Below are 27,259 nucleotides of genomic sequence, written 5' to 3'. Positions count from 1 at the left end.
CATGAACATATCACCAAAAGTACACAGAAGTCAGACTGAAGGGAGTTTCCTCTAGCTAAATCTGGGATGATGATAATTAACACAGAAAAGAATAATGAATGGATGCTAAACTTGTTGGTGAAAGATGGATGATGAATAGGATATTATTAAAGTATCAAATTAGCTCTTCCCAAAATACATATTACTAATTAATGAAAGTACAAAATATTTAACTTTACAGTGGAGAAATAGAGCACTAACTTTCATTACTTTGTTAATATAGTCCATATTATATATATTTGTTAATACAGTCCATGTTAACAAAGGGATGAAAGTTAACATTACAAGTAATGGAACAAAACATCGTATGCTTCCTGATAAGATACACTAAGAAAAACACAGCATCACTTACTTCTGTGATATTCCTCCCCAAAATGCAAAACCTGAATCTATTCATAGGGGAAAACCAGAAAACACAAAATGAGATAAGGATAAAGTGAAGAATGACTGGAGACCAAAAGAGCCTAAAGAGACACAACTACCAAATAAAACATGTAATCCTGGACCAGAAAGGAGTGGGGGAGGGACAAAGATACTGTTTTTGGTTTTTGCTATTAAGAACATTATTGAGGCAACCAGTGAAATATGAACAGTCCCTACAGTAGTACTGTATTAAGGTTAATTTCCTAAAATTGATGGATGGTTGTTTAGAAGAATATCTTTGTTTTTAGGAAATATACATGGAAGTATTTCAGTGGAGGCAGTGTCTGCAACTTACCCTTAATGGTTCAGGAAAAAAAAAAAAAAGCTGATTCGGGTCTGTGCCTATTGGGGGATAAGAAGGCAGACATGGTAAAGTGTTAACAGCTGGGTGATCTGAGTGACAAGCAGATGTAATTTCTTGGTTTCATTCTTGCAATAATTGTATGAGCTTGAAATTATTTCAAAATAAAATATTAACAAGAATGCAGTCATAAATACTCTGTAGATACACGGAATGCAGTAGTTAAGAGCCTAAATTGTGGAGTCACGCAATCTGAATCTGAATCCCAACCCCACCACTTGATGGCTGTGTGACGTTAGCAAGCTACTTAACCTGGAAGCCTCAGTTTCTTCTTCAATAAAATGAGAACAATAAGAGGCCTCATTGGATGTTAAAAAGGTTAATACTTAACACACTTCATATAAAGCACACTGCCTGGCACATACTCAAATACTAGCTACTGTTATTAAACAGTAACATCTGAAAAGATTCTGAGATGCTAACAACACAACAAAATGTTTCTTTAAAGACTAATGACCATAGTAAATTATGAGAAACAGTTCTAGGTTTTGTAGTTTCATGATGGAGAATTAATCCACATGGAAATGGCACATTTGCAGGTTGTCTAGCTTCTGAATAGGAACACATCTACTCTTCGCTCAGATCACTCAGCTGGTAACACTTTACCATGTCTGCCTTATTATCCCCCGATAGGCACAGACCCGAATCAATTTTTTTTTCTGAATAGGGAAAGCAGATGGAGGAACTAGTACGGACATATGAGGCAGAAATCGCTGGGGCTTCCTGTGCTCACAAGCAGGGGGCCAGTTTGTCCTGCTACTTCCAGAGACTTGGAGTGGGAGCGAGACACAGGCTTGACAAGAAAAGATTAACAGTGTCTGATTTCAGACCACCCAATTCCTCCACCTTTAGGCACAAAACACTCACAGCCAGGCTACTGCTCAGGCAGTAAAACAAAAATTTCTACTGTGGAAAAATGAGTGCAGAGAAGACTTCTCAAATTTCATTTTATGAGCTACCTAGTGTTCTTTCAAAAATTCCCCTTCTTACATGACTTAGCCAGAATTGGTCTGTATTGCTTGTAACCAAAGAACACTAACCAATGTTCTTTTAGAATGGCAATTTGGTAGTCTCTTAAAAAAAAAAAAAGTTTTATTGAGATACAATTTATATACCATAAAGTTTACCACTTAAAGTCCACAATTCAACAGTTTCTAGTATGCACACAAAGTTGTGCAACCATCACTATAATTTAATTTTAGAACATTTTCATCATCCCCCAAAGAAACTTTGTACTCACTTGCAGTCATTCCACATTCCCTGTACTCACTCACCCAATCTCCTGTGCCCTTGTCTCCTTTCCCCCATCCTCAGCCCTAGAAAACCACCAATCTACTTTTTGGCCCCCTGTGTTTGCCTATTCTGGACATTATATATATATATATATACACACACATATATATACACATATATATATATACACACACACACACACACACACACACATATATATATATAATGAAGTCACATGATCTGTGATTGGCTTCTTTCACTTAGTATCATGTTTTTCAGGTTCATCCATGTTGCAGTATATAGCACAATTTCATTCCTTTTTATTGCTGAATAACATTCCATGTACGTATTTACCACATTTTGGTCATCCATTCAACACTTGACAGACATGTAGGTTGTTTTCACTTTTTGGCTGTTACAGGTAATGCTGCTATAACAAGTCATGTACAATGGTTGTACATACTGTCTTTTCATTTCTCTTGGGTAGACACCTAGAAATAGAATGGCTCAGTCATATGGTAACTTTATGGTTAAAATTTTGAGGGAGAGCCAAACAGTTCAGTGCTCTTTTTAAAATTCTACACACACACACACACACACACACACACACACACACACACACACACAGTATATCCTATGATCCAGCAATTAGTAGAATTACTTATTCCAGTAATCTATTCTACAGAAAAGATTTACAGAAAAGAGTGTTCACTACAGTACTGCCTATAATATCAAACAATTTTTATCCATGTAACTTCATAAAAAGGGAATCTTTCTTTAGATAATCACAGTATATCTATACAATGGATACTATGCAACTATTAAAAAGAACTTCTATTCATCTCTTAGCTGAGATATTATTACCTTCTGATACTCAAGGCCATGAGTGAGTTAAATAACTTTCCTACAGAATCTTGTCTGCAGCCAAAGGATTGATTATACCATATTAAAATTGGCTGTTTACACTACATTAGGCCAAAAATATTTCCTGAAGGCTTTGAAAGCTAAAAAGAAGGCTGGACAAACCTAGCAGAGTAGAAAAGAGGAAAATGTAGAGGACAGGCTTAACAGGCAGTGGGGAAGCCATGAGCAAAGGCCAGAGACCAAGAATAAAAGGGATTTGAAATGTTCAGTACTGGCAGAGCTTAAAATGTGCTGCAGGTGGTCCTGCTGACGAGGGTAGAGGGCAGGGATGGGCAGGGTGGAATGTTGAGAAATGAAGCTAGAGAAGTGGAGACTAGCTCATGAAAAGACACAAGGCCTGTAAGAGTTTAGACATCAACTTGATGTTGTCACTGAGGAGCTACTGAAGGGTGAGAAGAGAGCCCTGACCACTGGACTGGAAGAGGGAAAGAATGAGGCACCAGATGGTTACAAGGTGAGGGATGGTGAGAAGTGGCCTCAGGATCACATACAAGAAACCAGGAAGCAGAATTCACTGGATTTGGCAACTGGTTGTGGGAGACAGCTGAGAAGAAGGAGTTACGATTAAAGCCCAGCTTAAAAATGTAAACAATAAACAGGAGCTCACCTAAGTAACAGTGTAGGGGCAGTCATCATGCTAACTTACCTATCAACAGGTTGGAGAAAGCCTGACAAGTAGATTAGAGGAAGAAAGAAGGGAGAGGGGGGGAAAGGGAAAAAGGAAGGAAAGAAGGGGGGGGAAAAAAAGAGAGGAAAGGCTAATTATCAAAAGAAGTGACTCTTTCACCCTTTTCTTTTTCCATCCTCAATCTGTGATTATGGAATAATTACAGTAGTTCTATATCACACTCAAATTCAGCTTGGAGTATCTGGTTCCAAAGAGAAAAAGCATCATCATACTCTGAATGAATGAACAAGTATACTGCGAAGTCGCAGGAGATGGGGAACCATCACCCTAGAGTGGCAATGAAATGGGGAACTATTCATGCAGCCATATTTTTTTTACATGTTAGCATTTTACCAAGACGAGTATATATATAAGACTTAAACATAATACAATTAAAAAAATTTTTTTTAGTATTTATTTTGAGACAGAGAGAGAGACAGAGTGTAAGCAGGAGTGGGGCAGAGAGAGAGGGAGACACAGAATCTGAAGCAGGCTCCAGGCTGTCACTGTCAGCACAGAGCCCAATGCAGGGCTCAAACTCATGACCCGTGAGATCATGACCTGAGCTGAAGTCTGACGCTTAACCGACTGAGCCCCCCCAGGCGTCCCAACATGATACAATTTTTGTACAATGTGACCCTTAACAAAAACTAGTTCATCTAGTACTCAAGTGAAAAAACATGGACCTGGGGAATATAAGTATCTAATACAAAATAAGCATGACTTACTCAGTTTACACTTTCCATTATTCTTCAAATAAGAATGTTCTAAAAGGGAGTGAATATTTCTCTTTACAACTTTCTGTTCTTCACCTTAATACCTATATCCTATAGGTTTTCAAATAATCCAATTAAATGTCAGTTCCTTGCTTGGGGCATAAAGGAACCAAGATTCTGACTATCCTGCAAGTCTTACAAAGCCATACTAAATTGTTATGCTGGGGAAGATAATTGAGCAATCAGTGAATCAATTTTCCTATACAACTTCCTCTGTCATTTCCAAGTTAGAAAAAAAAGAACTGACTCAATACTTCAAATAGCAACTGTAAGCAATTTAAATAATAGAAAGGGGTAAAGTGCTGCATTTTACTTCCTACAGCACTAAGCAACTCTTAGCATAATCCCATGCACACACTAGATGCTCAATTGGTATTTGTTAAATGAATTTATTTATGGTAATCAGTTAAGTGAAAACTCCAGGATGATAATGCTTTTTATCAAGATATACCTTTCATAAATTTGAAAATATACATAAATTACTTAAAAAAAAAACTTACCTGCTACTGTGAGCTTAGCTGTTCTGCTGACAATCGTTCCAAGGCTCTCAACAGTGGCCACACACTGATAATAACCTTCATCAGGTTTATTGTGTTTGGAATGCACCACATTGCTGATAAATAAAGACCCATCTGGGAGAAGCTGGCGTCGGTCATCCGATACTAAGTTTAAAAAAGTCCCATCTTTTTTCCATTCAATTTTTGGAGAAGGCTCAGAATATGCTGAACAGTTCAATATAACAGAAGAGCCTCTAACTGAGAGTGTATCCACTGGTTCTACCAGAAAGTAAAATGGAGTGAATGTTCGAACGCTGGATCCTATAAAAACAATGAAAAGAACAAAGTTAAGCAAAACTTTCTTCTTCTATTTCTGTAAGAAAATATAATTTGGACAAAAATTATTGTCGAATAATTATGCTGTTTGGATATGATACATAGTAACAGTCATTTCACCATGAGTGTCTAATAAAATTTCTTTTATGAGGAAATCAAAATTTGACCCATTTAGAAGATGAGAAAAAAAGACCCTGCCAGATGAGATAATCATTGTTAAATTACATGAATATTTAATAAAAGCTTTATTTCAAACCCTACAATGGGATTTATAAATATTTAAAATTATTGTATTCAAAGTGAACTTTTCTATGAAACATAAAGGAAGCATAAAATTGAAATGATTCTTTGTTAGTAATAAGGTATGTTTACTGGCTGTATTTCTTTCAAAATTCACCATACCTACGCTTTGTCCATTTTTCTAGTGGATCATTCATCCTATTGATTTGGCAATCTTTGGGTATTATCTATCATGTTTTGCAAATACTCCTTTTTCCATTTTGAATTTATTTTTATCGTAAGAAAATAAATTTTAACTACATAGAAATAAATCTGTTATGCTTAAGAAGTTTTTATCCCAAGATTATAAAAAATTTCAGCTTTGTGCTAGTACTCTTGTGATTTCATTTAAAAAATTTCTGCTATAACCCTTAAATTCTCAGCCAAAGAAAGCTTTCCAAGTCCAAGCGTTACCTCTTTTTTTCAAGAAAAGTACTAACCAACTCCCTTGCAGTCAGATTACAATCAGTTGTAATCAGATTTCTTCATGTGAACAATTAGGGAAGTTTAGTTAAATAAATGAAACCAAGACTGTTTTTAAAATATATCTACACACCCCTTTATCTAAATTTATTTACATTGTAAATTTAAGGATGCAACTAGCTCTTTATTACATTATGAAACAATAGTTCTAACTAAATACGAAACACACTGGCAGAGGGAAGGGAATAATACCCGTTTGTTTTAAAATTTTCTGGGGCAACTGGGTGGCTCAGTTGTTTAAATGTCCGACTTCGGTTCAGGTCATGATCTTGCAGTCCGTGGGTTTGAGGCCCACATCGGGCACTGTGCTGACAGCTCAGAGACGGGAGCCTGCTTCAGATTCTGTATCTCTCTGTCTGCCCCTCCCCTACTCATGCTTGCTCTCTCTCTCTCTCTCTCTCTCTCTCTCAACAATAAACATTAAAAAAAAATAAAATAAAAAATAAATAAAATAAAATAAAATAAAATAAAATAAAATAAAATAAAATAAAATAAAATAAATAAAATAAAATAATTCTAACACTTACAATGCTAATCAAATTCCAAACAGACTAATCATCCTTCCCCAAAAGCCAGAGATGGGTCCCATCCCTATTTGATGGTTATGAAATTGATTCTTCAAGACTTAAAACTCTTGAAAATAACCTTGGGAATTTTTCAAAAGTAAGCTGAGGTGATTTGCTTCTTATTACAGTAAAAAATGTTATATTGGTACTATAGCAAAATAAATAAAAATATCAACTCCAGGGCAGTACAAAATGACACCTAAACTAAGAGAAATTACTCTTACACCATTCCTGTGTAACATTACATCTTATTATACCACCCAAATTAAACAATTCAGGAACTTAAGAGATAAATGTATTAGACTGGCAATCAAAATATGCAAATTAACAATTTTAAATAATTATTAACAAACCAAATTTAATTTTAAAATTTGGACAAACTTTCTGCCATTTAAAAAAGTAATAATTACATAAATGTAAATGTTTTACAGCTAAACACTCTATCATACTTTTGATTTTCTTTCATTTTAAAAGTCCGTATCAGCCACAGTGAACAAGAGTATATGTCTTCCAAGAGTTTTTAAATTATATGAAAGTTTACAAATGCCTTTGAAAATCAAGGCACTTCAAATTTTACAAATATGTACTCTACATTACTTAGAATACAGCATTACTTAAATACTTACATATATCCTCTTTGTATTTTATTCCCTCAGTAAACAGGCAGTGACCTAACATATTGTTCCTTCACTTAAAATCCCTCAAAGGCTTGCCACTGTCTTTTACAAAAAGATCTAAATAAACTCCCTAGCTGGACTTCCATGTGACTGTATGACCTGGCCTCTGCCTACTCTCCAGCCGTCCCCCCGCACCACTGTCCCCTCACCCTGTAAGGCATGCTACACTCCTGTCGGCCCCTGCAGCTCCTGCCCTCTTCACACAAGCCATTCCCACCACCACCCCTCCCCAATTAACTCCTAGTCCTCCTTCAGGCTCAGCTTCAATACTACTTTCTCAGAAATGCTGTCTGTCCCAGGTACCCAGACAAGATTAGTTTCATCCTGTCCCAAGCAGGCATGGCATACAGTACTCTACCTACACAGCACTTCAAATGTTCTTAATCTTTAAATATTTGTAATAACTTGTTTGTTCAGGCACAGAAGTTTCCAAATTTTCTTGGCTCCTGGTGCCTTTATTTTCTTAGTAATTTTTTTCATGAATTCCCTAGGCTAAAAGAAATACCTAACAGTTCTGTTTAGGAATTAGTTAGGTTCAAACAAATGAAGAACTATTCATGTCCTAACAAGTTAGTACCTTGCTGAAAAAATAATACACATACATTGAAAAATACTTCAACTTTTAATTAACCACAATTAGTTATTATGGGGTGTGTACACCTATTGGATACTGCACGTGTTCTCAAACCTTGAAATCAGATTGGATACTGCCATCCTCATTTCCGGCTCCACAGTGACTTTTGCATGGTACTTGGTTTGTATCCCAGCAACCACCAAAACCCAATTTCACAAACATCACAGCACTGAAATGAAGATAGCACAATCAAATGTTGAAACTGGGAACTCCTCTCACCTACGAGTCTGCACAGTGTCCAACAGATGTCGCTGTGTTTCCCTAGACAGCTTAAAATATGCCTGGGAGTTCTGTGAGGTACCTGGGGTATGTCGGGATATAGTTTGGGAACTAGAGGCTCACAATCTTTCTACATATCTTTATTCTCCATATTCATAATGCCGACTTACCACAATCGATGGTATCTTTACCAGCTTCTAAAAATTTCCATTGCTTGAAGTATTTATTTCCATTCCAATACTAGCCATTAGTATCACTATCTTTTATGATAAAACTTACTAATGAACTGGTTTTTGCAAACTTTGATGAGTCTCTAAAAAATTATATATAAGAGCAAAGAAAGCCAAGAAGAGCGAAAATAATTTAGAATAACAAGGTAAAGGGACTGCACTCATCAATTTTCAGTATTTATTAAGCCACTATGGCTCCAGAGCAGAGATAAACAGAGCCACATAACAGGTTAGAGAGTCACAAAATAGAGCTATATATATCTATATATATATATTTAGAAACTTAACATTCATTAGAGGTAGAATTTTATATCAAATGGGGAAAAAGATGAACTACTCAATGAATGTTACTAGGACAACTGGTTATCCACATGGGAGAAAAACAAACATGGTTCTATGTATTAGACACTGCTCTAAACATTCTCTACAAACTAACTACTCATTTAACCGCCATGACTATCCTATGAGATAGGTACTATTATTCTCATTTTAGAAGAGAAAACTGAAGCACAGGAATGTTACCTTGTCCAAGGTCACACAGGTTATAAATAACAAAACCAGAGCCTGTGATGTTAAACACACTACACTATAATGTCGCCCATATACATACAGAAAAATACATTCCAGGCCTATGAAAAAATTAGTAAGAATTTTAAGAAAACACAAGGATAACCCTCGAGTCAGATAACCTTTAAAAATTTTTTTTCATTGTTTATTTATTTTTGAGAGAGAGAGACGGAGCATGAGTAGGGGAGGGGCAGAGAGAGGGAGACACAGAATCCGAAGGAGGCTCCAGGCTTCGAGCTGTCGACACAGAGCCCGACGCGGGGCTCAAACTCACAAACTGTGAGATCATGACCTGAGCCGAAGTCAGACACTCAACCGGCTGAGTCACCCAGGCACCCGGAGTCAGGTAGCTTTTTAAATCAAAACAGGGAACTTCAAAGCTAGAAAAGATAGATATGCTTCAATTCATTGCATTTATTTTTTCTATTTTTTAAATTTTGTTGAGAGAGAGAGAGAGAGAGAGAGAGAGAGCTCATGTATGTGGGAGAGAGGGAGAGGGAGAAAGAAAGAATCTTAAGCAGGCTCCACACTCAGCATGAAGCCCAACGTGGGGCTTGATCCCACAACCCTGGGATCATGATCTGAGCCAAAATCAAGAGTCGGATGCTCAACCAACTGAGCCACCCAGGAACCCCGCATTTAAATTAAAAAAAAAAAATTATGGTAAAATATCATAACAAAGCAAAATACGACAAGGCTGGGAGGAAATATATCATATGTAACATAAAGAATTTAAAAAGTCACAGCACTCAATAGAAAAGTGGAGGCTGTGTTCCAATGAAACTTTATAAAAACAAGCAGCAGGATGGATTTGATCCAGTAACTATAGTTTACTGACTCCTGCCTTAGAATATTTAGCCAGCAAAAAAATAAGTTAGCTATGTTTTAGCTGATCTGGAGTGAATTCTGTGAAAAGGGAACAATACGGACAAGTACAAATAATGAAATGTCATGTGCATATGACTGTATGAGCACTGAGAAAGTAGGAAAGTGTATCAGGTTATTACTGCGAGAAGGACGGAAGGACATGGAGGGGTGGGTAGATAAAAATCCCCAAGCACCTAGAAAATAATTTCATGACAAAAATCAGCTGGTGTGTATAATCCCTTTATAAATATTATTACGTGTATGTGGCAGTTCTGTATGTTCACGCTTGTGTGAATACATAAAGGGATACATCTTTTAAAAACTAGTCATTAAAATGCAGATTATCTCAGGATGGTGAGATTTCAGTTAACTTTTAATTTTTTCTTTCACCTTTGCGACTGCATGAATATTTTACATAAAACATAGTACTGCTGAAGCAGAAAAAAAAGCTATTTTCATTTTTATATGTAGTCTGCACAGGAGGGGGACAATATGAAAAGTGTGGGGCATATTTACATACTGACATTCAAAAACTGTCAAAATATATAAATAAAAAATACTCAAGTTCAAAATGTGTATAGTATGACATAAAATATAAATATATACATAAAATATAAATATTAAAAAAATACGTAAGATATAAAAATATATATACACATATGTGTGTAAGCATATATTTAAATGTAAATAATGTAGGAGAAAGGCTAGAAGAATAAGCACTGAACAGTATAACAGTGTTTTCTCCTGCGGAAAGTACTTGATTCAACTACTGACAGAGTGCATACAGGGGGAAGGCTTTTTACTCCACGGATTTCTGTATTGCTTACTTCTTAAAATATAAACAAATGCTTATCCATTCTTCTTGTCATTTTTTTATTTTTTAATAACAAAATAACTTCTTGGTGGTGGTAGTAAACAATACTTTGCTAGCAACATAATTTTTTTTTTTCTTAAGATCTATCACAGTTTCTCTAACCACTTTTCCTTTGTCACAGTTAGAAGAGTTATCAGACACTAACTCCTTGTCTGATTCTGTATAAAAACTGGCCTATACTTCCCACCAGGGTCCTAATTCCCTATCCACTTAAGTTTGCTTAATTTGAGTTTACTATGACCACAGTCACTATACATTATTCTGAAACAGGCTTAATGATCCTGTCTTATCTCTTCTACACTCCCAGGTCTCTGCAAATTTCTCACATTTTAATGGAATAGCTCTCACTTCTTGATAGACTATTCCTCACTTTTTGATAAAATATTTCACACTTCTTGATAGAATTCCATCTTATGAAAGGAAAATATCCACAGGGAACTTATTTCAGTTGTACTTCCCCAACCCCCAAATATCAACAAATCATACACTCACTGCACACCAGCGTGGACAATAATTCTAAATTTTATCATGCCCGGAGTAAAAAAATAACATACAATATTTGAATACCAGCAGAAAAAAATGCCTTATCACCCACAGAAGTTCTAAGTTTGACAGCAGCAGAAATGCAGGATGGAAAGATAAGCCTTTTTTACACACCTACCAATGCCAAGTATCCTGTATAATTGTTATTCATACTATGAAAATTATGTCTTCATTATAAACTAAGGAGACTAATGTCAAAGGGACTTCATACTTTACTCCTTAATAACATTACTTCTGACCACCCTATCTTATCCAGTCTGTAAATCCTACATTTCATCCTTCCTGACTCTTTAGTGTCCACTAATCACCATACAGTTCAGGCTTTCCTGCTTCAAGTTCAATTTATAATCAGAAAGTATAAAAATTAGGAAGTAAAACAATACTCCATTCAAAGGACTCAACAAAATAATACATTCATGTTGTTGATTAAGAACAAGCAATACTTGGGGCACTTGGGTGGCTCAGTCGGTTAAGCGTCTGGCTCTTGATTTCAGCTCAGGTCATGATCCCATGGTTGGTGAGTCTGTGTCCTGTGTCAGGCTCTGCACTGTCAGCACGGAGCCTACTTGGGATTCTCTCTCCCCCTCTCTCTCTGCCCCTCCCCTGCTTGCGCATACTCTCTCTCTAATAAATAAACCATTTTTTAAAATGTCCAAGAACAAGCAATACTTCAGAGTTCAATGTCTTCCACCCTGTTTTGCTACATAACAATTAGTGCTCCCAGCTCCAGAGCTCATCCCCTGTCTGCCCTGAACAGCCAGTTCTTCCAAAGACTCAATTACAGAACATGCAGAACTCTTCTCCTGGGATTTCAAGAAAGGCAAGTGGTTAGTTGTTAATATTACATATGGCTGGTCCTACTTTCCTGATAAACATATGCTTTGAAGAACTTTGATGGTACTGGTTAAAACATTAAAAACAGTGGACGTCAACTTCTAAGCGAAGCTGAATCTGAAATTCTTTTTCAGGCTACTACTATCCTAAAAGGGAAATTCAACTTGATTATTCTCATTTGTAGCATCTACTTTCCAAACTATTCCCCCAAAACAAAATATATCTGGATTTGTTTATTCAAGAAACATCTGTTATAGTAAGAGTGCTTTCCATTTCTTTATTATTCAGCCACTCCCCTCTCCCCACCAAAAAAACCAGTCATGGTGGAAAACTCTTTTGTAAAATGAAGTCAAGCAGACATGACTTTGAATTCTACCTCTGCTGTTCTAGTTAATTTCTCTGTGTCTGACATTCTCTTATAAAACAGGAAAAAGAATGCCATGCCCTCCTTGCATGAAAGTCTCCATGAAGGGGGCGCCTGGGTGGAGCAGTCGGTTAAGCGTCCGACTTCAGCCAGGTCACGATCTCACGGTCCGTGAGTTCGAGCCCCGCGTCGGGCTCTGGGCTGATGGCTCAGAGCCTGGAGCCTGTTTCCGATTCTGTGTCTCCCTCTCTCTCTGCCCCTCGCCCGTTCATGCTCTGTCTCTCTCTGTCCCAAAAATAAATAAAAAATGTTGAAAAAAAAAATTTTTTTTTAATTAAAAAAAAAAAAAAAAAAAATTCTCCTGAAGACAGGTATAAAGCACCGACCTCATTGCCTGGCAGGTAACAAGTCCTCAATAAAAAGTTAACTATTCAATTAAGGAGAGCACTCATGCTGAGTATTAGGGGATGAATCACTAGATTCTACACCCGAAACTAATATTACACTGAATGTTAACTAAAATTTACATTAAAATTTGGAAGAAAAACAGGAAAAAAAAAGTTCAACAGTCCAAAAACCTACAGTATTTTCTCCCAAACTGCTAACATCTAGCACCTTAGTTTTCACCAATCACATTTTACAAAGTGCCATGCATAACATGGACCTTATTTTTTCATTTGAACCACATTTTGACAATTACAATTACATATAAAATAATATTAAGTGATCTTAAAATTCAAGTCTGATCATCTTTCTCCTCTGCCTAATTTTTAAACCACTACTCCTCTATTACAGTGAATGTAAAACGTAAATTCATCACCACGGCATGCAAAAAGGGCCTCAGATCTAGTCCCTGCCTCTCTGCAACCTAATCTCACATCGTGCTCCCACTAACTCAATAAGCTCCAGTCCCATTATTCAATTTCTTGAACAAGCCATGTTCTTTCCCCTTTGAAAGTCTTTGCATTTGCTGTCCCCCCTGCCTGAACTTGTACTGCACCCACTCTTCCCGTCTCATCTTCTGTGTTTCAACGGTCACTTCTACAACTATCTCTGTGAAGGTCCCAGTCTCCCAATCCTACCCTTTACGTGCTCTTTTCTAGCAATTCACTTTCTCTCTGTTTTTAAGGCCTATCTTTCTTCCCTGATAGAAGGCTAGACTTTATGAAAGTCCTGCTTATTTGTACCTTCATTTGTTTTTGCCTTTTGTTTGCATTCTTTTCAGGATCCTACAGGTCAGAAAGGCTCCTGGGCCAAGATGTAATTACGTATTAGTGATTCTCAGTAACTTTGCATCAAGTCTCTACTGGTTTTCTAAAATCAGCCTCAAAAATTTATATCCTGATGATTTCAAATCTGTCCTTTGTGGGGTGCCCGGGTGGCTCAACCAGTTAAGTGTCCAACTCCTGATTTTGGTTCAGGGTCATGACCTCAAGTTCATGAGTTTGAGCTCCATGTCGGTCTCTGCACTGACAGAGTAGAGCCAGCTTGGGATTCCCTCTCTCCCTCTCTCTCTGTGCACCTCTCCCACACACTCTTTCCCTCTCTCTCTCTCAAAATAAATAAATATTTTTTAAAGCACCAAGAAACAAATCTGCCCTTTGTAAAAATGTTTCAATAACACTTTTTAAAGTATCATTAATATTTTATGGTAACTTCTATACGATTGTCAAGATGAGTAGGCACAATCTGATAACCTAAAAATAATACCAACCACCAATGTCCTGAATAGTTACATGGAAATTTTCTAAGAGTTGTCCTAGAGAATTATGTTAATAAGTCTTAGTCAACATGCCAACAATACTAGCAATACTTATATTTCAGCTCAAAATAGGAAAATCTGAACTGGTCATTTTTCATTATGCTAGGTGAGAAAAATGTTAGAATTTTCATATTAATTACATAGAACTTCCACGAAAATATCTTATGAGCAACTTTTTGTTATTTGTGGTAAGAAGATTTTCCTAAGAGTAAGACATTTTACCCAATACTTGATGCAGCGTATTTTCAACGTCTGAAACAAAGTATTTTTCAGTTCCACTTTTGCCTACTATACTGATGAAAATATGGGCTCAATGATAATGTAAAAAGTAACTTGCAGGTATGTTCCAAAGGTATGAATTGTGACACTGTTTTATACTGTATTTTAATACTTCTTTGATTATTAAGTGGTATCATATTTTTCTACCATGAGCAATACAGTATTTTACTAGCATTTTTGGTACAAAATGTTTTATCACAGTAAATTGTTAAGTTCTTTTTCAACAGAATATCTCCTTTGCAGGCCTTCATTAAATACTTTTTCTTTTTTTTTAATTTTTAGTTTTGAGAGAGAGAGAGAGAGAGAGAGAGAGCGAGCAAACATGAATGGGGGAGGAGCAGAGCAAGAGGGAGACACAGAATCTGAAGTCAGCTCCAGGTTCTGAGCTGTCAGCACACAGCCCAAAGTGGGGCTTGAACTCATAACTGTGAGATCATGACCTGAGCCAAAGTCTGACACTTAACCAACTGAGCCACCCAAGCACCTCCATTAAATACTTTTTCAATCATCTATAGTTACTTTGACCTAATATGAAAATGAATAGTTATTAGTTATTTGTTTTAAGTTTATTTATTTTGAGAGAGAGAAAAAAAGAGAGAGAGCGCAGAGAGAGAATCCCAAGCAGGCGCCATGCTATCATGGCAGAGCCTGATGCAGGGTTTGAACTCACAAACCGTTGAGTGAGATCATGACCTGAGCCAAAATCAAGAGCTGGACACTTAACTGACTGAGCCACTCAGGTGCCCCGATAGTTATCTATTTTAAAACACATTCTAAAAAACTCCAATACAATTACACTCATGAATATACAGGACTGCCTCTACTACACGTGCTAATATCTCATCTTACTGCTATAATTATATAGGCTTTTGTAGTAGAGAGGTATTTATGGGTTTTACAGAGAGAAAGTTAACAATCCTGACTACTGTAGCTCTCAACCTTCTGTGAGGTTTTTTAATCATAGTGACAAATCTTTTAATAACTCATTGCCATCTGCAGAGCTATCAGGTTTTCCCATTCATTTCAATGAATTATGGTGATGACAGAACACTTGAAATCAAAACTGGCCTGGAAAATCTAGTTTATCTTACTGGCTTATAAATTCACCACAGAAGACAGAAAGTAAGAGACTGAGGGCAAGAAATAGTAAGATCCAAAACAGCAAGGGATCTTAAGATCTAGTCCTAGCTTCCCTAACAAAATACAAGCTTACTTCTAAGAATGAGAATTACAGGACCAAGTCCAAAGATATAAAAATAATAGTTTTCATTTACCGAAAAGCCACTACTGTTCTAGTGCTTAACCTATAGTAAGTCATCCAACCCTTGTTGTAGGAATTATTATCCTCATTTACAATGAGAAAACTGAGCCACAAAAAGTAATTTGCCCAAAGCCATGAAGAAAGTAAGATTTGAATCAAATTAGTCTCTGGCTTTCCTGTGCCCAAGATCATAACCATTAAACCTGCACTATCCAATATAGTAGCACTTGGTGACATGTGGCTACTGAGAATTTGAAATGTGACTAATCTAAATTAAGATTTAAGTATAAAATACACATAAGATTCAGAAGACTTAGTGCATGCACATACACACAAAGAAAATAAAACATCTCATTAATAATTTTTATACTGATAGTATCTTAAAATATTTTGGATATAGTCATTTAAATAAAATATATTATTAAAATTAATTCCACCAGTTTCTTTTTACTTTTCTAATGTGGTACCTGGAAACTTTTAAATTATGTATGTGGTTTGCACTGTATTTCTCCTTGTCAGATGCTACCCTTCATTAATATGCTTTAAAACAAACAAATTCTTTTTAAAGAAAAAAAAGTTGCACTGTTTCTGCAAAGGGTAAAAGATTATGAATGATGACAGTAGATGTGAGGGATCAAAGCAAAGCAAAACTCTTTTTGCTGTCAAATAGAGTTTGACTATCTAAACAGTAAAAACTAAAAGATTTTAAGCAACTATCAGCACCCTCTCTTTAATACCTACTCGGAAATGTCTATTTAGAAACTAAATTTTTTAGCAACTTTTAATCAAAAATTGCAGAAAAAAATCAATTCTTTATTGATGAAATGGGTGAGAGGTTTCTGCAATTCACACAATTTCAGAGTGTAATTCACAAATTACTTATTGATTACAAAGGATAAAATGTACCTTCACATGGGACAGAAATCTTGTGGTCACCACCTTAACTAAGTGATCAAATTCAGTATTAGCAGTAACGACACAACCTGACATGATATGTGTCCTGATGGGATGCAGTAAGAATTATTATATTGTTTTATTATTATTATTATGTTAGAAAGAGAGAGAGTGCATGAGTGGGGCAGAGGGAGAGAAATAGAGAACCTCAAGCAGGCTCCACACTCAGTGAGGAGCACAACGTAGGGCTTGATCCTGTGACCCTGGGATCATGACCTGAGCTGAAATCAAGAGTTGGACACTCAACCAACTCTTTTAGGCCAAAGAGATTACTTTTCCTTAAATTTAACTCTCCTTGGTTAGTTAATTCCACCTTTCTGAATTTCTTGTGTTCTAATGCCTAAGAGTACATGCTACATGTCACATAGTTTCTGGTATTTTTATAATTCCTTAGATCATCAATAGCCTAATGCAGAGCTTTCCTCTCAAAGTTTTAATATTGTGAAAGTATCTATAAATAAGGGTATTTTCCTATATATCAGTACCATTAATCACATCTAAGAAAATTAAAATTCATTCAATAATATTGTTTAATATACTCAAAATTTAAATCTACCCAATATTCCCTAAATGTTCTTAAAGCCCAAGGCCGAACAAAACTTCACTTAGTATTGTTTTTGTTTCTTTAGTCTCTTTTCTTTTTTTTCTAAGTTTATTTATTTATTTTGAGAGTGTGTGTGTGTGTGCAAGCAGAGGAAGGGCAGAGAGAGACAGAGAGAGACAGAGAGACAGAGAGAGGGAGGGAGGGAGAGAGAATCCCAAACAGGTTCCACACTGATGCAGGGCTTAAACTCATGAACCATAAGATCATGACCTGAGCTGAAATCAAGAGTTGGAGGCTTGACCAACTGAGCCCCTCTTTTGTCTCTTTTCATGTAGAACAGTCCTTTTGCCTTTGTTTTTCATGACACTGACTTCTTTTTGAAGAGACCAGGACAGCTGTATTATAGAATGTCTTCAATTCTAGATTTGTGGAATTATTTCCTAAAGCTTAGATTTAGCTTAAACACTAATCTCTTTGGCCTAAAAGATACAGTGGGCATTTGTTTGTTTCTTTAGTATTTCCACTGATCCTTTAAACTACTTGACATCATTCCAATAAATTCCTTTTTTGCTTAAGTTAGTTAAAATTTGTGATGCTTACAGAAAGTACTTAATTGAAACTCTGGGTACATAAGATTTTTAAATAAATAGAATACCACATTTTCATATAATTGGTTACAAACTGATAAAGTGACAGCACTTTAAGAAAAGTGTTCCAAATATTCTGCCAATTTCAGATAATCTACTATTAAATGTATATTTTAGCTATTTGAGGAGAAATTTTTCTGATTTTAGGATCAAGGCCTTGACCTTTATTATTATTTAACAATTTATATGTATTATTATTTAAAATAACTTATTTTATTTTTTCTATTTTTGAAGTTAAACATCACTTCTCACTCTTTCTAAAGTGTATCTCTAATAGCCTTTCATTACCTCAGCTCTGTTCAAGGAAACTAGATAAAATAAAACTAAGATCAGGTAGAGTAAAAGGCTCTGAACAATAACCTAATTACCACAGCTCACTATATCCAAAAAGGTGCAATAATTCTTAGAGAGCAAAATTTCAAGAGCTGAAGTAACAATAACATCAAAGGTTTATGGACTTCAAGGGCTTATTAAAATAATAATTTATACACTAGTTTTCCAAAAAAATTATTAAAGATCTACTATGTATAAGAACAAAAATTTGTTTATTATTTCTTACTTCACCCTAATCCACTCCCATCCCCACAATACAAGCATGATAAGAGCAGGAACCTTGTCTGGTATCTATAGTGGGTACTCAATACACATTTGTTGACTGAATGAAGGATGCTAAGCACCTTAATTACAACACGAAGACACTAGTACCCTCTCTTAGAGTGCTGACAGTGGAAACACACAATGATATAATCATGGCTCACAGAAACACAATCATAACAATGTGGTGGGAACCGTTACAGGGTGTGTACAAGATGCAGAGAAAGAAACAAACCAGGCCTAGACAGTCAGGGAGGACACCTATGCAAAATGTGATTTTTAATTTTCTTTTAACTTTTAGAGAAAAACAGTGCAAGTGGGGGAGAAGGGCAGAAAAAATCTCAGGCAGGCTCCACACTCCACATGGAGCCTGATGTGGGGCTCGATCCCACAACCCTGGGATTGTGACCTGAGCTGAAATCAAGAGTCAGACACCCAACTGACAGAGCCACCCAGGTGTCCCCAACATGAAACCTAAGGGATTAGTAAGAGCCAGCTAGTAAAGAGCAGAATGCATCATCAATGGAGCAGCAGGTGCAAAAGCCTAGAAACAAGGTGGAAGAGGCAAAGTACTCAAAGAAAGTCAGAAGTGGGTAGGCAAGGACCAAACTATAAGGATTTTTATATGCTAAGAAGTTAGTAAGCAGGCAAGGGCTTTAAGATGAAAAGTGAAGATCACATTTACTTTTAATAAGTAAATGCTTATTTACTTTGCTTGCTGCCAAATGGAGACAAGGCTGGAGAGAAGGAAATCAGTTAGGAAGCCACTGTAGTTATCTCCGTGGAAGCCTGATAAAGCCCTATTTTGGAAAGTAGCAATAGTGACTAAGAGGCGAAAGATCTGAGGAATTCTTAAGGTCAAATCAGTAAGCCTTGGAGAATGATTAAATGTGGAAGTGAGCGTGAGTAAATGTAGAGTAAGGGCGGTGGAGGAGTCAAAGCTGACTGACAAGTTTCTGGCCTCAACAATGGCTGAATGGAGGTGCCAGTCACCGAGGAAGAGGACACAGTCAGGAAGATCATGGTGTCTGCTGTAGATGTGGGAGTTTAAGGTGTTTATGGTACATGGATGTGGAAGACATACACGCTTGGAACTCAGCAGAGATTCATGTTGAATTCACAAATTCCACTCAGGAGACATATGTTGAAACTGAAGTCGCAAGAGAAAATGAGATATAATAAGAAATGTAAAACATGAAGCCAAGATCCACATTCTGCGAAACACCAACATTTAAGAGAAAGGCAGAAAAAAAGCCTGCAAAAGTCACATAAATTAGAGGACAAGAAACCGGCATCCCAGAAGCCAAAGAAATATTTCAAGAAGGAGGATGAACTGCTGAGAGTACAATACAAATGGACACTCACTCACTGGATTTGCAGTAAGAAGTTCACTGACGACCTGGGCAAGAGCAAATTTAGTGGTGTCATGAAGACAGATGCCACATTACAATGCACTCAGGAACAAGATGGAAAATGAAGAAACAGAGCTTATAAAATGTGCAACAGCGCTTCTCAAATTTTAGTTTGTATATCAATCACCTTATCAAATCCTTAAAATTCAGACTCCAGTTCAGTAATTCTAGGGAGGAGCCTGAAATTCTACATTTCTTTTTTTTTTTTTTTTAATTTTTTTTTCAACGTTTATTTATTTTTGGGACAGAGAGAGACAGAGCATGAATGGGGGAGGGGCAGAGAGAAAGGGAGGCACAGAATCGGAAACAGGCTCCAGGCTCTGAGCCATCAGCCCAGAGCCCGACGCAGGGCTGGAACTCACAGACCGCGAGATCATGACCTGGCTGAAGTCGGACGCTTAACCGACTGCGCCACCCAGGCGCCCCTGAAATTCTACATTTCTAACAACTGTGCAAGTGATGTGAATTCTGCCAGTCTGCAAGCGACATTTTTGAGAAAGATATAGAGACCATTTTCAAAAAGTCTGGCTGTAAAAGGCAGAGGAGAAATAGACTGGCAGATAAAGAAAATCTGAGCTTGGTCATCTTTTATATTCTCTGTAGTGGAAGAGAGACTGGAGTATGCTGACAGATAGAACCAGAAGAAAGGGTGAAATCGAATATTCAGGCCAAAAGATCAGGATTCAGGCTTCTGGCCGTAATGAGGTAACAGGAACTAGACTTACCATCCTGCCATAGACAACTAGGAAACTGGACAAAAATCAATGAAACAATGCTTTTCAGACACTGGACATCGTGAAACACAGGACTGTGACCCCTGAGAGAGAGGACGCAAACAAGATGAGCCCTAAAATCACCCCATCTTACAGCCTGTAAATATCCTATCTTTCCAGTCCTTAACATGAGAAGGGAAAAACAAAGAGACCTCTGAAACTTCACAGTTAAAGAAACAGATCAGAGTGGGGAGGCCAAGGTTACTACAATTTGCAGAGTACAAAAGAGGAGGGACCTGCAAAGAGAGAATGATGCACATGAACTTTGGAGTTTGGCAGAAGAGTCCCCTCAAATCTGTGGATGACTACTAATGTACAGATGAGGGGACTGAAATTGTACAAAGTATATCTCTTAATCACAATGGAATTAAACTAGAAGTTAGTAACAGATAGCTGGAAAACTCACCATGAGATCATGACCTGAGCTGAAATCAAGACTCAGAAGCTCTACCAAATGAGCCACCCAGGTGCCCCTAAGCAACATACTTCTAAATAACTCACAGATCAAAGAAGAAATCACACAAGAAATTACAAAATGTTTTCAACTTAGTGAAAATGAAAATACAGCATGTCAAATTTGTGCAATGTAACTAAAGTAATGCTTTGAGGGAAATTTCAAGCGTTAAATGTCTATACTGAAAACAACGTCAGACAATTATTCTGGATCAGGGAAAGGACACTTCTTTTGTTGTAACAGGAAGGAAAGATGAGGATATGAATAAGCCTGGTGTGGGGTCCCAGGCGCCACACTTCATTGCTCGTACAGTTGCTGACGGAGGAGGTGAGTATGACCGTTGCTGCTGTGGGTAGGCTGTGCTGTCGGGAAGGGTCAGAGGTCTGCAGGTGATGGCAAACATCTGAAAGGGCTGCAGTGAGAATGGAAGGGAGCATCCAAAAGGGAGAATGGGATTACTGGGCTGCACTGTGGGAACAGTTAGGTTGGTAACTGTATTTAAAGAAGTGCCAGTATGAGAACAGGGTTTTGCAGACTATAAAGGGAAGAGAACGCAGACATTTAAAACTGAAGTTCTCTAAGAAGAGGAGTAGCAAGTGACAATGAAGTAAGAGGTTTGAAGATATCAGCAAGTGGTTGTCAATGGAATCTACGACAGACAGGGAAGGAAATACACAGGAGTGAACTGAAATCGGTAAAACTGATGCCAGCACAACGGGAGAAACCTGGGAAACCAGGAGACTGGTGAGGCTGTGATACCATTTTAATAATATCTCAGCGCTGCCGAGGGATGACCGGCCCAGGGTGCAATTCTGGAAGCTGGTGCTTGAAGTGGCAGGAAAGAGAAGCCACCGGAGACGAAGAAGTTGAAGAACTGAAAGTGACAGCAGAAAGTAAGCCAGACAGACACATTTTCCACAACATGACAGACTTGCAATGAAGACTATAAAACAAAACCTAAAGTTTTCAATGAATGAAAGTGAGTATGTTAAGTGCACGGATAATGGAGAACAAGCAAAACCGTTAAGATTTAGTGGCCCACATCTCGAAAGAGCAGCAATTTTTTTTTTGAGTAATTATTTCACATTTTTGAAAGCTATTTTTTCCATTATTCTTCAGTAATCAGCTATGTTTTAGAGAGCTGATACTGCTCTAAATATTGCAAATAGAGTACTTTTTTCACATGGAAAACAAGCATTACAGATTTTATGTGACTATACCACCATATGTTTACAAACTGTTACCAAGTTCAGCTAAAAAAATTTTTTTTGAGTAAAGATGCATTAATTCTTGAACGTAGAAAACAAATTGCACATGAATAATTTATTGAAAGCTTTTGCTGTCAGCAGCTTTACTAAACAGAAGTAAAAATTTATGAAATCCCACAGGACAATCTAACAAATATATGCAAAAGAGAAGAACATAACACCAAAAATCCTTAATAATGAATCTTATAATATCAAAGCTATTTTCTGCAAAGAAAGCTGTGCATGCACAAGCTCTCACTGCAAAATAAACAGGTTTCAGAAAGATCATGTCATCATTTCCCAAGGTCTGTAGACCAGGTTCTAGAATTCTTCTTTCAGCTGTGTCTTTAATGACAGAAATAAACTGAATTCAAGAGCTTGTTAATTAGCCTAAAGCTAATTCAAGCCTACGTTAGTAAGCTGTCATATTAAGTCATGAATTCATATTTCATTAATTGAGTTCTTAATCTCTTGATAACATATTTCTGATATGAAGTAATCCTGCGGGGGGGGGGGAGGAGAGAGGAGAAAAGAAGACTTAAAAATCCAAGAAAGATGTTAACAGCATCAGAAAGATAAGACACAAACCCCAAAATACTCACAATGAAGCCACATATATATCAAGCAAGCAGTTGTAAATACATTTGTGGGAGTAAAATAAGACTTTTCTGTGCTTTTGTAACTGCCTACCATTTTCACACAGATGTAGAATTAGTTACTAAAATGAAATGCAAATGGTCTTTAATCACTTTAAACGATACTCAACCTCACTCATAATAAGAGAAATGCAAATTAAAACTACACTGAGATACAAATTTCTTACCTACTGGCAAAAATCCAAATGTTTAACATACTCTGTAGGCAAAGTATAGGGAAACAGGCTAATGGAAATGCAAAATGTCATATCCACTATAGAAAAAAGTTTGCAACATCTAACACAATTATAACTGTATTTGCCCCTTGACTTAGTAATCCTATGTCTGTGAATTTATCCCAAAGATACACTGGTCAAATATGAAAATAGGTACAAGCAAGACTATTCACGGCACTACTACATGTAGTAACAGTCTGGAAACAATCTTGATGTCCAACAACAAGGCACACACTGAACACACTGTGGTACACGGACACAATGAGGTACTATGCAGCTGTAAACAGGATGACAGAATAACTTTATCTCTATAGTAAATCAAGTGAAAAAGCAAGGTTGGAGAAAAGTGGGTATATTTATCTAAGAAAGGTAGGATATTACTAGACATACACACACACATAATTTTTAACCCATACAAGAGAGGAAATATGGTTAGCGGAGATAAGAAATTGAAGCTGGATGTCTCTGAACAGAACTTGTTCATAGATTTGACTTTGGGATTGTGCAAATATTTTACATATTTAAAATACAAAACTGGGGCGCCTGGGTGGCTCAGTCGGTTGAGCATCCGGCTTCAGGTCACGATCTCACAGTTCGTGAATTTGAGCCCCACGTCGGGCTCTGTGCTGACAGCTCAGAGCCTGGAGCCTGCTTCGGATTCTGTGTCTCCCTCTCTCCCTGGCCCCAACCCACTCACATTCTGTCCCTGTCTCTCGCAAAAATAAATAAACATTAACAAAAAATAATAAAATAAAATAGAATAAAATAAAATAATAAAATAAAATAAAACAAAATACAATAAAATACAATAAAATACAATAAAATAAAATACAAAACTAATCTTAAAAATCCCTAAACACTGAAAGCAGAAGTGAAACAAATTTAAATCTCTAGTTATCATTATAACCACCCAGACAGGAACTAGCGTAAGAGAATTTAAGAACACAACAACCAAGCTATACTCAGTGGAACATGCCCTAAGGACCAAAAGAATGGCAAAAATTTTTTAACTGTTTTAATAAACACTTTGTTGCAATTACTATTGGTACTGTTATTCTGAGACTGGTATGTGAACATGTGTGTTGTAGAATAGAGCAAATGAGTCATTTCATTAACATTACAGAGAACAGGATTCCCAATATGGAATAAACACAATATAGATGAAAAAGCAATGAGGTGATCTGTCAGAATGACTAAAATCAACAAGACAAGAAACAATAGGTGTTGGTGAGAATGTAGAGAAAAGGAATACTTATGCACTGTTGGTGGGAATGCAAACTGGTGCAGCCACTCTGGAAAACAGTAAGGAGGTTCCTCCAGAAAGTTAAAAACAGAAATACCCTAGTTCCAGCAATTGCACTACTGGGTATTTACCCAAAGAATACAAAAAGACTAATTCAAAGGGATACATGTACCCCTATGTGTATAGCAGCATTATTTACAATGGCCAAGATAGGGAAGCAACCCAAGTGTCTATCGATAGAAGAATGGATAAAAAAGTGGTGTGTGTGTGTGTGTGTGTGTGTGTGTGTGTGGAATATTCAGCTATTAAAAAAATGAAATCTTGCCATTTACAACGACATGGATGGAGCTAGAAAGTATAATGCTAAGTGAAATAAGCCAGTCAGAGGGAAAAAAAACCATATGAGTTCACTCATATGTGGAATTTAAGAAGAAAAACAAATGAGCAAAGGGAAAAAAAACGGGGGGGGGGGGGGTGGGGCGCAAACCAACAAACAGACTCTTAACTATAGAGAACACACTGATGGTTACCAGAGGGGGGTGGGTGGGGGAATGGGTTAAGTAGGTGATGGGGATTAAGCAGTGTACATATTGTGATGAGGACGTGTTCAATCACCAGATTGTACACCTGAAAATAATTATACACATGATAACTAACTGGAATTTAAATAAAAACATTTTTTAAGCCAATATAAGTGTAAAAAATTTAACGATCTTAAGGCACAATCTACATGCTATAAAATTAATGTACTCATTTTTAAGGTACAGTCGGATTAGTTTAGAAAACTGCATATGCCATGTATGCAGCCCCAACCAAGACAGACAACCTCCCCTCAACCCAAATTGCCTTGCCTCCCCAGGCAACTCACCAACTCCCCCAGGCCACCACTGTCAGTTATTTTTTCCTGTTTAGAACTTTATGTCAATGGGAATGCGCAATCCCGTGTGTCTGACCTCTTTCATTTGGCATAATGTTTGGAGATTTATCAATATTGTTCTTTTTAAAGTATGCAATAATGCCATTTGCAAACACATGGATGGAGCTACAGAAAACGCTAAGTGAAATAAGTCAGTCAAGGAAAAAAAAAAAAAGAGCAAAGGGGAAAAAAAGAAAGAGAGAGAGAGACACACACACACCAAGAAACAGACTCTTAACTATAGAGAAGTGATGGTTTCCAGAGGGGAGATGGGTGGGGCTGGATTAAATAGGTGATGGGGATTAAGGAGTGCACTTGGCATGATGAACACCTGGTGATGTACAGAAGTGTTGAATCACTATTAAAAAAATCAATGAAATAAAGTAAAAAACCATCTATCCCTCAGTTTTAATCTTAAGAACCAATATGAATTTGTATTTTACTTTTCTAAAAAATATGTATTTCCTAGCTCACTTAACTGAAAAGACCTAGTAACAATGACCCAGCCAGTAGCAATGAATACTCTCCACATAGATATTTTGGCTCTAAGCTCCATTTTCCACACAAAAGAATCTTTAAAAAACTGGCTAATTCCGGGTGTGCAATTGGAACATGAAATGAATCTGCAACATCTTGTCAGATCAGAAAACAAAAAGCTATCAAATGATGACTAGGGTCATCACAACAGACTTAAGAAGTTTTTACTGGCCAAATATGGCACATTTAAGCATCGATAATGATAATAATGCAACAAATTGAAACATTCAAATATGCTGAATTCCATTACTTTATAATGTTCTCAAAAAACCAAAACCAAAAAAAACAAAACAAAACAAAACAAAAAACCCCACAACTCATCACCTTTAGAGAACGTTCCAGAACCAAACCATTATTTTGAAAACTGGCATTGTAAAAGTGAAAGAACTAAGCATTTTCCTAATCTAACTGTTTCTTATGGCAATAAAACTGTTGATGAAAGTAAGTTTCTCTTTATACAAGTATTCCACCTAACAAGAAGGGAATGATACAATATCACCATTTTGCAACCCCTAATGAACTGACAGCTCTAGGCAATAAACATCATTGGTCCAGGAGTCAGCAAACTTTCTCTTAAAAGGACCAGATAGTAAATATGTTAGGCTTTGCAGGCTACATACAGTTTCTGTCCCATATTCTCTTTTGTTTTTAACTGTCCATTTTTTTACAATACTTTAAAAATATAAAAACTAACAGGAGCTCATGGGATGTACAAAAACAGGCCACAGACCAGATATGACCCATAGGACACAGTTTGCTAAATACTGGTGACTGAGAGCAACAGGGAAACAGACCCAATCACATATTACATGCTTTTTCATGGAAGTATGTACCACCACCACCTATGTGGTAGTCCCACAAAATAAAACAAAAATAAAAACAAATCCTGAAATGAATCAAGCCTCTAGATCCAACTAACAATTAAGAGAAAATAAAAAGGACAGAGGAATACAGTAAGAGACACCATGGGGATACAATCAACAACATATCAACTGAGAAGAAATTCTTTAGGACAAATGACCCAGGTTCTTCAACAAATGAATTTTAACATATAAAGTAAGGTGGGGGGGATAATTATACCTTAAAAGAAATGTAAAACACATACCAACCTATTATGTAGCTCTCAATTCAGATTCAAAAAAACACAAACCTTAAAAAAAAAATCACTGTATACAAATGTACACAGAAGCATTATTTATAACAGCCAAAAAATAAAAACATGGAAACACCCCATCTACTAAACAATAAATGGATAAATAAAATGTGATAGAGCAATACAGTGGAATATAATTCAGCCCTGAAAAGGAATAAAATACAGATACAAGCTACAACATTAATGAACCTTGAAAGTATAAAGTAAAAGAAACCAAGT

General features: G+C 36.6%; 1 protein-coding gene across 8 annotated transcripts in view; it reads right to left on the bottom strand.

The window, feature by feature from the left end:
- NEO1 (neogenin 1) overlaps positions 1-27,259 on the bottom strand; it is a 242,602-nt gene that overhangs the window by 168,717 nt on the left and 46,626 nt on the right. For all 8 annotated transcript variants that reach the window (XM_040493211.1, XM_040493210.1, XM_040493204.1 and 5 more), the window contains exon 2: positions 4,924-5,241. In XM_040493211.1, the coding sequence (XP_040349145.1) occupies positions 4,924-5,241 (318 nt within the window). The remainder of the gene's footprint in view (positions 1-4,923; positions 5,242-27,259) is intronic.

The sequence above is a fragment of the Herpailurus yagouaroundi genome, unplaced genomic scaffold, assembly GCF_014898765.1.
Source record: "Herpailurus yagouaroundi ecotype Mexico unplaced genomic scaffold, PumYag 184, whole genome shotgun sequence".
In the NCBI taxonomy this organism is placed as follows: domain Eukaryota; kingdom Metazoa; phylum Chordata; class Mammalia; order Carnivora; family Felidae; genus Herpailurus; species Herpailurus yagouaroundi.
The sequence above is the reverse complement of the archived record's forward strand: the minus strand, read 5'-3'. Positions and strand labels throughout refer to the sequence as shown.